A 12,941-nucleotide genomic window follows, 5' to 3' on the forward strand; every position below is an offset into this window, starting at 1 on the left:
TGGCAAACATTGCATACATTTGGCTCAAGATATAAATAACTATCCTGAAATTGCCAGAATTATTCTCCCAGGCAGAATTATACATCTGTCTAAGAAGCCTGTGTGTGTGGGAATGGGGGGAAGGCTGGGTCTGAGTGAATCCTTTGACTCAGAAAACACTTTTGGACAAACGTTTTCAGTGCTGTTTTCTGCTGTAGCAAATTCCAGAATGTTCAGGTAGGGTGCCCTCGTGATGACAGTATCCATTCGCTTGGGAAAGCACCGCATTCAGGTGCTTCAGGAATACATAACTGAACAGGAAACTGAAGAAGGAAAGCTACTGATAGGAATAGCTCTTTGGGGAGATTTGCATGGCATCCAGCTGGTGTTGCAAGCTGCCAAACTGGTGCCTATGCTGGACCCTTCTGTAACAGTGTAGTGAATGTAGCTTTCAGTGAGAGTCCAAGAGCCTCCCCCTGTACACGGACATGTGGAATATAAATGATAGCTGGTGCTGTCCTTTGGGCTTCCCGGATGCTGGTGTCCAAGTCAGTCTGGAGCACAAGCAGCATGACACAGGCAGGAAAGCTGAGGGCAGGCACTGTCAGAGAAGCCTGGTTATGAGTCATAATTTCCAAGTTCATTTTATAAGAGGTGACAACCTTCCACCTGTCTGAAGAGCTCCACAGCTCACAGCCTGCTGTCTCATTTCCAGAAGCTCCTTCCGACCAGGTTCCTTGCTCAGGAAGATCAAAGGCCATTGCCTGCAGGTGGTACCTCAAGCACACAAGCAGACAAGCCTCTACCCCATGACCAAAGCAGCAAGCATCCTTTCCTAGGATGCACTTCTCTGGGCATCTGATCAGATGAGTAAGACTCAGGCAGTTCTGGTCCCCAGGAGGAAAGTGCTAGTAGTAGATGTGGGCACTGACTAGACATTGCTGGTAGATGACCACAGAGGCAACCATCACATAACCCAAAGGGAGATAATCCTCTTATGTGGCAGATGAGCATCCAACCATGTAACATGTCTGTCCATACTTTAAAGAGCTCTCAAGTGCTTCCACTAAAGGTCCAGATGCTGTAATAGAGGGATGCCAAACAACAGAATACACTTCCTGCCTAAAAGTAAAAAGGAACGGAACAGCACCAAGTCTATTCATGCTTTAACTTTCTCCTCCTTAAGAAAAAGGCACAGATGTACAAATAGAAGTGCTGAAATGCTTTTAGTGCCTCCAATGGGGCATTGCAGGCTGCAGTGTTGTTTATATTTGGTAACTGTAGCCAACTAAAGGAAATGTTTATATGAATCAACAAGTGTACAATAACTGTTCCTCTTAAGTACAATGAAAGAAAGGAAACACATTTCTTCCCCCCACCTCCTGCAAAAAAAAAAAAAAAAAGGCAGTGTTACAAGAAAGGAAGCTAGGAGAAGGGCATGAGGTGCAGTCAGGCTGATGCAGAGCCACCTCCTGGGAGCTACAGAGTCTTACGAGGAGACAAAAAACACTGTCTGAATGAGACCAGCAGGAGCTCTTGCCATGGAGAGAAGATTAGGAGCAGCATCTTCCAGCTCCCTGAGCTGACAACAACATCCTGACTGTTCAGTTTGGAATGAAAACGATGGTCATGCACAACAGCATCATTTGATGTCCTTCAATCTAAAAGAAATGTGCATTTTCAGGCAGAAATGATAGGAAGCACATTAAAACCAGGCCACCTCCTTACCAGGAGTTCCAAGCATCCTTTCCCAGGATGCATTTCTCTGTGTGTCTGACCAGTTGATCAGCGCTCAGGCAGTTCTGGTCCCCCTCCACACACACACTTGAATCAATGAATCCTGTGTGTTTAAAGAAGTGAAAAGGCGCCGGTGTGCATCTTTCTTCAGGGGAGGTGGTGCTGGCAAACAGAGCAGACAGGTCCAGCGTAGGAGCTGCCAACTTCTCCAGAGCACCTATTCCTGCAGGCTCCAGGGGAGACCTTTGCCTGTAGCATGGCTCTCCAGCTCTTTGGCTACACAAACCCTTTTTTTTTCTTTCTTTATTTATTTTTACCTAAAAGGATGGACAACACATTTCCTTGGTTTTGAGTCACTTAAGGAATACCGTGTTTTAAGTTAACATGACTAAGAGTCTGTGGATCTTTCTGGTGGAGGCTCGGTCCTTCCTTTTGGTCAGTAATAACAATGATGTACTTTATTGGAACTCCATACTGAGTTTCAGCTTCATGCTTACTTCTTCCATGTACTGAAATAACCTTCCCTTCCCGACCAGCTTTTCTCTACTCTTTATTTTTCCACCCCTCACTCTTAAAACAGCCAAGATGATTGTTTACAAAGCCCCAGCAGTTTGAATCCAAGGGACACAGACATTTACCTGCTGCAGGTAAGGAATGTTTCCTCTTGTCTAGTAGGCATTTGATGAGACAATTCATCTTCAGAACCCTGAAGGTGATTCCTCATCACTGTACATTGAATCCTCTTTAAAATGTGATTAATACCACCTGAAAGACAAGAGATGTTGGTTAACTTCCCTGAATAGTCCATATCCCTCACTCGCACTAGTACAGCTTCCAAATTAGTGCTGAAACACATTCTCTTGCATTTTGTGATTTAATGGGAACACGCTACGTTCTTAAGTCTTCCTCCTACCACACAGCACAGGAGACTCTACAAGTCTCTGCAAAGCTTTTCTGAATACCCAGGTTTGGCTAAATGTCTTTCTCCAGTGGTGAAAAAACCTATTCTCCCAAGAAAAAAAAAAAATTGATGATGATCAGGAATGCCTTCTGTAGCTCCTAGACACCTAAACGATATCTAGAATGTATGTACTTATAACCAAATATATGTGTGTGTATTGATTATATACATATATATTTCATGACAGAGCACTTGTGTAGAACAACAGACTCCCCATACAATGGCAGGAACTGTGTTTTCATAGCTCTGTGCTGCGTGTGGTTCATTTCTACCAGCTGATAAGTGTTTCTTTCTAAATGCAACAGCAGACTCTTTCTTCCAGGTTTCAAAAAGTCGCAAAGAAGCCAACCAAATCCTGCTGCAAGAACTTGGTGATGAGTCCATTCAATGGATTCCAGGCACCCTGCTGGATCCACAGCAGTGGGATCCCAGCACAAGCCCCCTGCCCAGCGCAGCATGGGGGCGGCTCAGGCCTCCCTGGAGAGCCCCAGCCCAGCAGGGAACAGCCCTGCAAGGCCAGCGCCTTTCTGGCCTGTCGGCTTCAGAGACAGAAGTGGCCTCACCAGCCATTTCACAGCCCTGTTGCTGCTGCTCAGCTGCTCAGGCTGAAGTGACCTCACAGCTGCTTTGCTGATGCCCTTCCTGCTGCTGGCCTATCTGGGACTCAGGCAGAAGTGACCTCACAGCCTACACTCAAGCCATAAACCTGCTTCTGGCCTACTAGCAGCAGACAGAGATGACTTCACATGAACCGACAGCAAGCAAGGGCCTGCTGACGGCATGCGATCTATAGAGAAGGACATGAGCTCACTCTCAGCATCAGAGCGATGTCCCACTTTTGGCAGATCAGGTACTGAAGCAGCAGTGACTTCACAATCAACATCCCAAGCACCTTCCTGCTATTTGCCTATCAGGTGCTCAGGCAGAAGTGGCCTCACAATACATTTCACAGCCATCTTCCTGCTGTCGGTCTATAAGCTTCTCATATCGGAATGACATCACAGCCACTTTGCTGACCCTGTGCCTGCCAGTGGCCTGTCATTTCTTCAGGCATCAGTGACCTCACAGACAACAGTGAAGCCATTAACCTGCTTCTGGCCTAACAGCAGCACAGGCAGAGGAGACTTCACAGAGATCTACACCAACCAAGAGCCTGCTGATGGCCTATCAGCTGCAGAGAAAGAAGTGACCTCACAGTCAGCATCGAAGCCATGTGCCTGGTTCTTCTTGTCTATCAGGTACTGAAGTAGCACTGACCTTACAGGCCCATATCTGAGTCATGTGCCTGCTGCTGGCCTATCATTTCCTCAGGCAGATGTGACCCTGCAAGCACAATCCCCAGCCATATCCCTGCTGCTGGCCCGTCATGTTCTCACACAGAAGTGACCCTGTCATCGACTCTCTGGAAGGTGGGGAAGGGTTTTTCCCCAAGATTTGCTTGCTTCTGCAGTGGCATCCCAGGAGCTGGGGGAGGGCCGAGGAGGTAACAGTGCCCTGGCCCCAGGCACCCGTCAGCACCTTCCCCTCGTGATTCATGGGACCTGTCCCTCCTCCCCCCAGCCCTCTGACCGGCCAGCTGCTCTCCAACAGGGTGACAAGAGCCTGAGGTGTCCTTGCCGATCCTGAAGGCATGGTCCTGATGAACTCCCATAAGCACTGCTGGCTGCTTGTCCCAAGTGCCTGGCCGAGGAAGTGTGTGCAGGGGTGTTATCACAGCCACATGCTTGGGAGGAACAGGAATGGCCAGGCCCATCTGTGCCCATCCAGACAGCTGCAGCGAGTACCTTGGGGACTTGGTTTAGTTCAACACAATGAAAGTCTGGGTGTAGGTTGCTCCTACACCTAGGTGCACTCCCTGGTGCTGAGGAGCTAAAAGGAAAGTCTCAGGTGCAGGGAGAAAAGCAGAGAAATACTGCAGGTCTCGTTGAGGCCAGATGTTACGGGATCTGCTTCTGAGCTTGTTTCAAGGGTGGCTGTGATGTGACTCAGGTCCTTTGTGAGCCACACATTGGAGGCACCCCGTAGTCTTCAGCCACCCTGGACTTGAAGGTCCCAGGCTGAAATCTTTGCCTGAGTGCCCAGAAAATCCCCCTTGGATGGAAGGGGTCTCCCAAATCCTGCTGCCCTCCATCCCACAAGGGGTGTCAGGAAAAAAACCCTCCTTCCCCCAGGTACTGCTGGTCATGGGAGAAACAGCCTTGCCAGAGAGGGGGTAAATCCACCCGTATTTGGAGATGTTTACTGGTGGGAATCCAGGCCTGAATTCTCCCTCTTTTCACTCATTTCTACTTTCTTCCTCCACCCCTCTGACTGTGAGGTGTGTCATGAGCCCATGGCATGAGCGATCAGAGGAGGCTGTATCCTGCCCCATGGCTCAGGGCTTGGGATCCTTGGCACCTCGGGAGGGTCACAGTCACTTGGTTTTTCCAGGCCTTTGCTGTGAGGTCTCATGCATACACTTGCTTTTTCAGTGCCCCCCCCCCCCCCCCCCAGGCTGCCCAGATTGTCAGCGTGGCATTGCCCTGGACTCAGCTCTAGCTTCACAGTCCTGACCTATTACACAAGGGGAAAAATACAGTACAGTGTAGACTGAGGTGTGACCAGAGGAAGTATTGCTGAAAAGCATAGAAGGCATCAAGCAGTTTAGAATCACCCTCAGGACATTCAGTCCTAATCTTTTCTCTTTCAGAACAAACTCAGGCTTCATCCCGCAGCCACTGGAAAGGGGTATTTTGGCTTCTTTCCCCCCCATTGGTGTGCTTGAGCATGAGTCCTAATGCTTTAATCTTGGGTTAAGTTAGATTAGCAAAGACATGTTCTAAAATCATAATCCTGGACATGCTATTAGAAGTAGAGTCAAGGAGAAGTCCCCCTGGTGCTCTGCCCCATGAGCAGGCCTGGGCACATCTGCCTCCAGCCACTTGGCCAATGGCAGAAATGCTTTTTTTGGGGGGGGCTGTTTTAAAATGTTTCCAGGACCCGGGCACTCTGTTGACCATACCACTCTCTCCAAGACTAGTAATCTTCCAATTCTGCCCTTTATTTTGCTCCTCTTTAGTTGAGACTGCCAGCATATTTAGTGTGTCCCACTGCACTCGCCCTGCTGCCCGCACTCTTGCTAATGCAACCCAGGGTAAGGGTGGCTGTCTTTGCTACAAGAGCACCCTGCTGACATGCTGTCAACTTGATGCCCACCACAACCCCCAGGTCCTTCCCCAGATCCTCTTTCTTGTCCTTCTTGAAGACGGATGTCATGTTTGAGGAGGAGCTGGGGAGGGCTGGGGGCCAGGCAGTGGCTGCGGGGCTGTGTCAGCTCCTGCTGCACCACTGCTCTCTGTGGTGCAAGGAAAGGGGATGGGAGATGGGGCAGCATGGGGGTGGCAGCAGGTCAGCAGGGCAGGGGCAGGGGGCAGTGGGGGCTGCAGCAAGGCTGGTGTTTCTGCAGTGCAGCAGCTCTCACATTCATCTCACATGCAAAAGTCCTGCACTGACACCAGGCAGAAACGGGCCATTTCCCTGGTGCCCCTTCCCCCCTCCCAGCAGGACAGGGACATGCAAGGAGGGCACTCTGCCATATCCCTGCTCTCCAGAGAGCATTTCCCCAGGTCAGTGCGTCTGTGCATCGGTGCTGGCCTGCTCGGACATTCCTGGACCCTCCCCTGTGATCCCCGTGGGGCCCTGAGCTGGCAGCGTGGCTCTGCAGAGCAAGTGGCTGTGGGGCAGCAGGGCCACGGGGTGACTCCACGATGGCTGTGGTGGTCAGGGTGGGAATCAGACCCCGCCGGACAGGCATCATTGCACCCAACAACCCCTACCAAGGGGTCTGTGGCCATGGATGATGCTCTGAGCAATCACAGGGCATTTCAAATGCTCAGGCTGTGTTCAGGGATGTCCCTAGAGCCAGCGCATGGTTTTTCATTGAAGGTGACATGAACCACTCTCCAGGCTCCCTTCCCTGTGCCTGCAGGGTCCACACTGCCTCTAGTCAGATTGCAGAGCTCTCACTAGCCTGGACATTCATTGGTTTATCGCTTTACCTTTGGGTGGCTCCACTTGATCTTGTGAAGCTCCATTCACTGTCCACCCCGAGGCACATGGTGCCCTTGGAGATGCCCTGTGTTCTCCTGGGGGAATCAATACTCCCTTTGAGAAGGACAGGCATCAGTCTCCAGCCCTGTCATATGGGAGATACCACATGACCATTCACCACCTCCAGGAGCACTGGGCACCCACAAGTGACAACTGAATCCAGCCCTGGTTTCCTAACAAATCACCCCTTGAGTTCATCGCCTTGAGCCCAAGGAGAGCCCCCAAAAAGCAACAGGCCCTTTCAGGGTGAAAGTCCTTGAGCACATTTTTGACTCCAGCTTTGGAAGAAGAGCCCAGCCTTCAAGCACGGAATTGAGGAAATCCTCTTTTATTAAAGAGACCACGTCTGCCACAGTGATAGACAAATTCCCAGAAGGCCTCTGGTTCAGAGAGACTGGGTTTGTGCTCCTAGAGAAGTGGAAGGAATTCAGACCTTTGTGAACTAACATTATTATCACAGGGAGAATGCCCAAAGCACAAGAGTTGTCTGAGAGAAACTAGAAACCCCTTGTGAAGAGGGATGGGCAGGTTATTTCTGCTGAACTAGTACCAGCTGAATCAGTTTCCTCAGGGCATCCTTGAGCTCCTTGTTCCTCATGCTGTAGATGAGGGGGTTCACTGCTGGAGGCACCACCGCGTAAAGAATAGTCACCACCAGATCCAGAGCTGGCGACAAGAGGGAAGGGGGCTTCAGGGAGGCAAATATTACAGTGCTGACAAGCAGGGAGACCACGGCCAGGTGAGGCAGGCACATGGAAAAGGCTTTGTGCCGGCCCTGCTCAGAGGGGATCCTCAGCACAGCAGTGAAGATCTGCACGTAGGACAGCACAATGAAAACAAAACACCCAAAGAATAAACAGGCACTAACCACAGTAGCCCCAACTTCCCCAAGGTAGGAATCTGAGCAGGAAAGCTTGAGAATCTGGGGAATTTCACAGAAGAACTGGTCCACCACATTGCCTTGGCAGAGCAGAATTGAAAATGTATTAGCCGTGTGCAGAAGAGCATTGAGAAAACCACTGGCCCAGGCAGCTGCTGCCATTTTGACACAAGCTCTGATGTCCATGAGGGTCTCGTAGTGCAGGGGCCTGCAGATGGCAACAAAGCGGTCATAGGCCATGAGTGTGAGAACAGAATACTCAGCTGACATGAAAAAGGCAAATAAAAATATCTGGGCAGTACATCCTGAGTAGGAAATGGACCTCGTGTTTCTCAGGGAATTGGCTATGGATTTAGGGACAGTGGTGGAGATGGTGCCAACATCAAGGAGGGAGAGGTTGAGGAGGAAGAAGTACACAGGGGTGTGGAGGCGGTGGTCAGAGGCTACAGCTGTGATGATGAGGCCATTGCCCAGGATGGCAGCCAGGTAGATGCCCAGGAAGAGTGAGAAGTGCAACAGCTGCAGCTCCCATGTGTCCGCGAATGCCAGGAGGAGGAACTCATTGGAGGAGGTGCTGTTGGACATTTGCTCTGTCTTGGTTCAGGGCACTGTCCGAGGAGGAAAAGGCATTGACAGGTTAGAACAGGCTTCTCTGAGCAAAACACATTCCACTCCTCATAGCACCTCCCACACTGCCTCTCCTTCGCTTTGTTCAGGTCCCTTTCCTGACCTCTGCTTTGTGCTGAGGGTGCCATGCAGCGCAGGGGGCTCTGCCCATGGTCTCCAGAGGAGTCAGCCCTGCTCTGCTGGGGGGTGTAAATGGAGGTGTTAGACTGCCCGTGTATTTGCTGGGGATACCTGGGGATGGGTGCCCTGAGCTCAGGTGAAGGGGATTTGGTTTGGTGACCCAGGAGGAATATTCTCTTTTTATCCTTGTGAGAGACAAATACAGCACTCATGGCAGCTGTGTCTGAAAGAGAAGACCCTTGCGAGGGAGTCATGTCCCCCAACCTTGCCCTCTTGAACAGGGGTGTCTGTATCTGGATCAGTCACACCAGCTCCCACTCTGGCAAGGGAGAGAAACAGGGCAGTGAAGGCAGAGGCTGACCCGACCCTTCCTAGACCCTTCTGTCCCACTGAGATGGACCCTGCCCTCACATCAGTTTACTATCTGCACTGTTTCTTCAGGCAATGTAGTGGGAGTGGGATGTTACTGCCTTAACTGCAGCTGAAACCCTCCTTAACCCCACAGAGCAGGAGAGCAAGAACCAGACCAGCACAGACAGATGAGGAAACAAGGAGCAACACTGTGATGCTCCTACCACAGGAAAAGCAAGGAGCGAGAGACAGAAGGGCAGTCAGGAAAGCCTTCCCCTCATCCAGCTGTGTGCACCACCTCCCAGACCTGCACAGACAAGGACAGCTGCTCTCAGCCCCTTTGTCACACAGTGGGAGATGGGCACGCTGCAGGAGAGATGCCCCTCTCCTCTGCTGGAGCTCAGGCTAGAGCATGCAGCTCATGTCCTGGAGCCCCTGGCCTTGAGGGCAGAGGCTGTGCTGGGTGGGAGAGGAGACCCAGGGGGTTTGCTTAGAGGAAGACGTCTGCATTGAAGGGCATGACAGGGAGGTCTCCAAATTCCCCCTCCCACAGCATTTATGGTTCTAGTTTCCTCTCATTCACGGATCATTTCTTCACTGCTCGGAGCTTTTCCTCCTGGGAGCTGTTTCTCTCTCCCATGGCTTTTCCCTGCCAGCACTCTGCAAGCAGGAGGAAAATGAAAGCACTGACTCAGGAGAGCCCTTCTGTTTAATGTAACCCCTGTCCCTGCCTTGACTGTCCTCTAGAAAAGGCCTGTTGGAAATATCGTGGGGGTGAGCTGGAGCTGAGAGCAGCCCTGACCCATGCAGCACCCTCTCAGCAGGAGAAGGAACCTGCCTTGCCAGGGGTAACTCGTCCCACCCAGAGCTTCACCCTGCAGTGCTGTGGGGAGCTCCGTGGGCAGCCTGAGTGCTGACCCTCGCAGGAGGCAGAGTCACTGCCCCGGGCACACAGCACCCCGGGGTGCAGGGATGCTGCTCTGAATTCCAGCCCTGGAGATTCCTGCTGAAGATCTCCAGCACCATGATCTGCTTTGAGATGGTCTAACTTTACAGTTAGATGAGGTTGGAAAGTGCTTTCTCCAGGAGAGTTTTTAAAGGTCTCCTGACCCCTGACCCACTACTGCTCCACTATCATGGTGACTATATATATATTTTTTTTTTCTTAAACTTGTCTCTTGTGCTTTCCTCCCCTTGGCCCCCAGCCACACCATCCCATCTACGTTGCCCGAGGACAATCACAGCCTCACCTCCAAGCACAGCCTTGCTGGGATCTCCTGGGACCATGCAGGTGGGCCGTGGTGGCCAGCTCTAAGCAGACATACATGCTGCAGGTCCCTACATGGTCTCAGAGGAGAGCGTACGGAGACATAGCATGACCCAGGGCAGAGCCTGTGGGCTGACACCAAGGCAGAGCTGGGGTCAGCAGGGCTGAGAAGAGAAGCTCCAGCAGCTCCTTCACACACCCAGGCAGGGAGTGATGCACCCAGCAGTGCTCCCGAGGGGATGGTGACACAAGAGATGGGGAGCACCCTAAACTATGGTCCTGAGCACTGAGCATCTGTGCTGGGTCTGGGAGTCCTGGCAGGCAGTGCTGATGGCTGCAGCCCCCAAGAGACCCCCAGCCCTGATAACAGCAGTGAGTCCCCTCCACGACTGTTGGGAGCTTCTGGAGTGTCGTGGCTCCCATCTGCACCTCATCCCTGTGCTGGCCCAGCCCTTGGTGCCCTGGCCACTATGGCCCTCCTGTTCAGCAGCCTCCCACCACTCCCCAGCCCTGCCCAGCCCTCATCCTGTCCCCCTGGGGTTAGCAGAAGGCCATGCTCTGGGGGCTGCTGGTGCCTGGGTCTAGGGAGAGAGGCCAGGCAGGATGGCCATCCCCCCATACAGGTGGTGAGCCCAGCAGGCAGACGGAGCTGGTCACATTCCAAGATCACCCTCACCAGCATCATGGAGAATGGCCAGTTCTGGAAATGGCTGGTATGAGGGGCTGGGTCTGGGAGGAGTTTCCTGTGACACTTTCTCCTCTGGGTTCAAGCAACAACAAGCTGGGCTGCATCTTTGCACTGAGGCACCCTGTTGAGGGCCACTATGGGAAGAAGATGGTCTACAGGCCAAGTAGGCAGCCTCAGGGCCTCCTCTGCATGCTGCCTGCCAGCCCTGCAGAGGACCCAGGAGAGTGCTCATCCTCCAGGGCTCACAGCTGGATGCCCAGTCCTCTGGCTGGGCATGGAGCCTTGTCTGGGGGTGACATTTGGGGTAAGGACCAGCATTTGAGGTTGGGGAGATTGTCTCTCAAGGACATGTGCTGGGGACAGGGTGTGAGGGACAGCAGCTTTGGAGGAAGAGCCCAGCCTTCAGGCACTGCACCAGGAAGAACCGACTTTATTACAGAGATACTGTGAGGGAGTCACCTCTGACCCAGTGTTGGATGCAATTTTATATGGGCACCAGATGAGACAGAGAAGCCCCAGGAAAGGTGGAATGAATCCAAGCATTTGTGCAGCAACATGATAACTACTACTACTAATAATAATAATAAAGTAAACAAACAAAGCTCAGTCCTGACCTGGGACACAGCGGGAGTCATCTCTGAAGAGCAAAGGCAATGCTACCACTGCTGAAAAATGTCCATGAAATCACTTTCCTCAGGGCATCTTTGAGCTCCTTGTTCCTCATGCTGTAGATGAGAGGGTTCACTGATGGAGGCACCACTGAGTACAGAACAGCCACCACCAGATCCATAGCTGGGGAGGAGATGGAGGGGGGCTTCAGGTAGGCAAACAGGACAGTGCTGACAAACAGGGAGACCACGGCCAGGTGAGGCAGGCACATGGAAAAGGCTTTGTGCCGGCCCTGCTCAGAGGGGATCCTCAGCACAGCACTGAAGATCTGCACGTAGGACAGCACAATGAAAACAAAGCACCCAAAGTCTAAACAGGCACCAACCACAATAAGCCCAACTTCCCTGAGGTAGGAGTCTGAGCAGGAGAGCTTGAGGATCTGGGGGATTTCACAGAAGAATTGGTCCACGACATTGCCTTGGCAGAGTGGTATTGAAAAGGTGTGAGCAGTGTGTATGAGAGCATTGAGAAAACCACTGGCCCAGGCAGCTGCAGCCATTTTGACACAAGCTCTGCTGCCCATGATGGTCCCATAGTGCAGTGGTCTACAGATGGCAACATAGCGGTCATAGGCCATGACTGTGAGAAGACAAAGTTCTCCTCCTAAGAAGAAGAGAAACAAAAAGACTTGTGCAGCACATCCTGAGTAGGAAATGGTCCTGGTGTCCCTCAGAGAATTGGCCATGGATTTGGGGACAGTGGAGGAGATGAAGCCAAGGTCAAGGAGGGAGAGATTGAGGAGGAAGAAGTACATGGGGGTGTGGAGGTGGTGGTCACAGGCTACAGCTGTGATGATGAGGCCGTTGCCCAGGAGCGCAGCCAGGTAGATGCCCAGGAAGAGCGAGAAGTGCAAGAGCTGCAGCTCCCGCGTGTCCGCAAATGCCAGGAGGAGGAAGTCGTTGAGGGAGCTGCCGTTGGACATTTTCCTCTCTCTGGATATGGGGGACTGTCCAAGGAGAAAAAGACAGTGACAAGTCAGGAGGGAATTCTCTGTTCAAAGCTCTTGCTTTCTCTCTCTCTTTCTCTCTCTCTCTCTCTCTCTCTCTCACACACACACACACAGACACACACAGACACACACAGACACACACACACACACTGCTTTATTCATATCTGGAGTTCCCATTTGTGCTGGCTGAGTGTGCCATGAGGAGCATGGGCCTCTGCCCACAGACTCCAGAGGGGTCAGTCCTGCTATAGTTCACAAGGGTGGTTTAACATCTTCACCTCCAGTTCTGAGGCATTTTGACCACAAAAGCAGCAGCTTCACTTTTGGGGGGCTTGTTTGTTTGTCTGCTCTGCAGGGTAGGAATATGCAACCTTTCCACTGCTCTCAATGTGAAGACTAGTGAGTCCTGAGAGGCAAAAGCTCTCCCTGTGCCCTAGGACAGAGCCGGCACACTGGTCTCCACATCAGTCCCATTCCCGGCTGCCTTGGGCATGCACCTCTCTCAGCTAGGGGACAGTCTTGACCACAAGTTACCCTTAAAGGAAACTGGCCTCTGCTGACAGTGGTGGCCACTTGCAAAGCGCAGATCTCCAAACTCACCTCTCGCTCAGTTCACATGTCCCA

General features: G+C 52.0%; 1 protein-coding gene across 1 annotated transcript; it reads right to left on the bottom strand.

The window, feature by feature from the left end:
- Positions 1-11,390: 11,390 nt before the first annotated feature.
- Positions 11,391-12,200, bottom strand: LOC136996113 (olfactory receptor 14A16-like; the record flags this gene model as incomplete). The annotated part of the gene is made up of 1 exon (XM_067317102.1): positions 11,391-12,200. A coding segment is annotated over one exon (810 nt), but the record flags the coding sequence as incomplete, so codon positions are not given.
- Between the last annotated feature and the right edge of the window lie 741 nt (positions 12,201-12,941).

The sequence above is a fragment of the Apteryx mantelli genome, unplaced genomic scaffold, assembly GCF_036417845.1.
Source record: "Apteryx mantelli isolate bAptMan1 unplaced genomic scaffold, bAptMan1.hap1 HAP1_SCAFFOLD_20, whole genome shotgun sequence".
NCBI lineage: Eukaryota > Metazoa > Chordata > Aves > Apterygiformes > Apterygidae > Apteryx > Apteryx mantelli.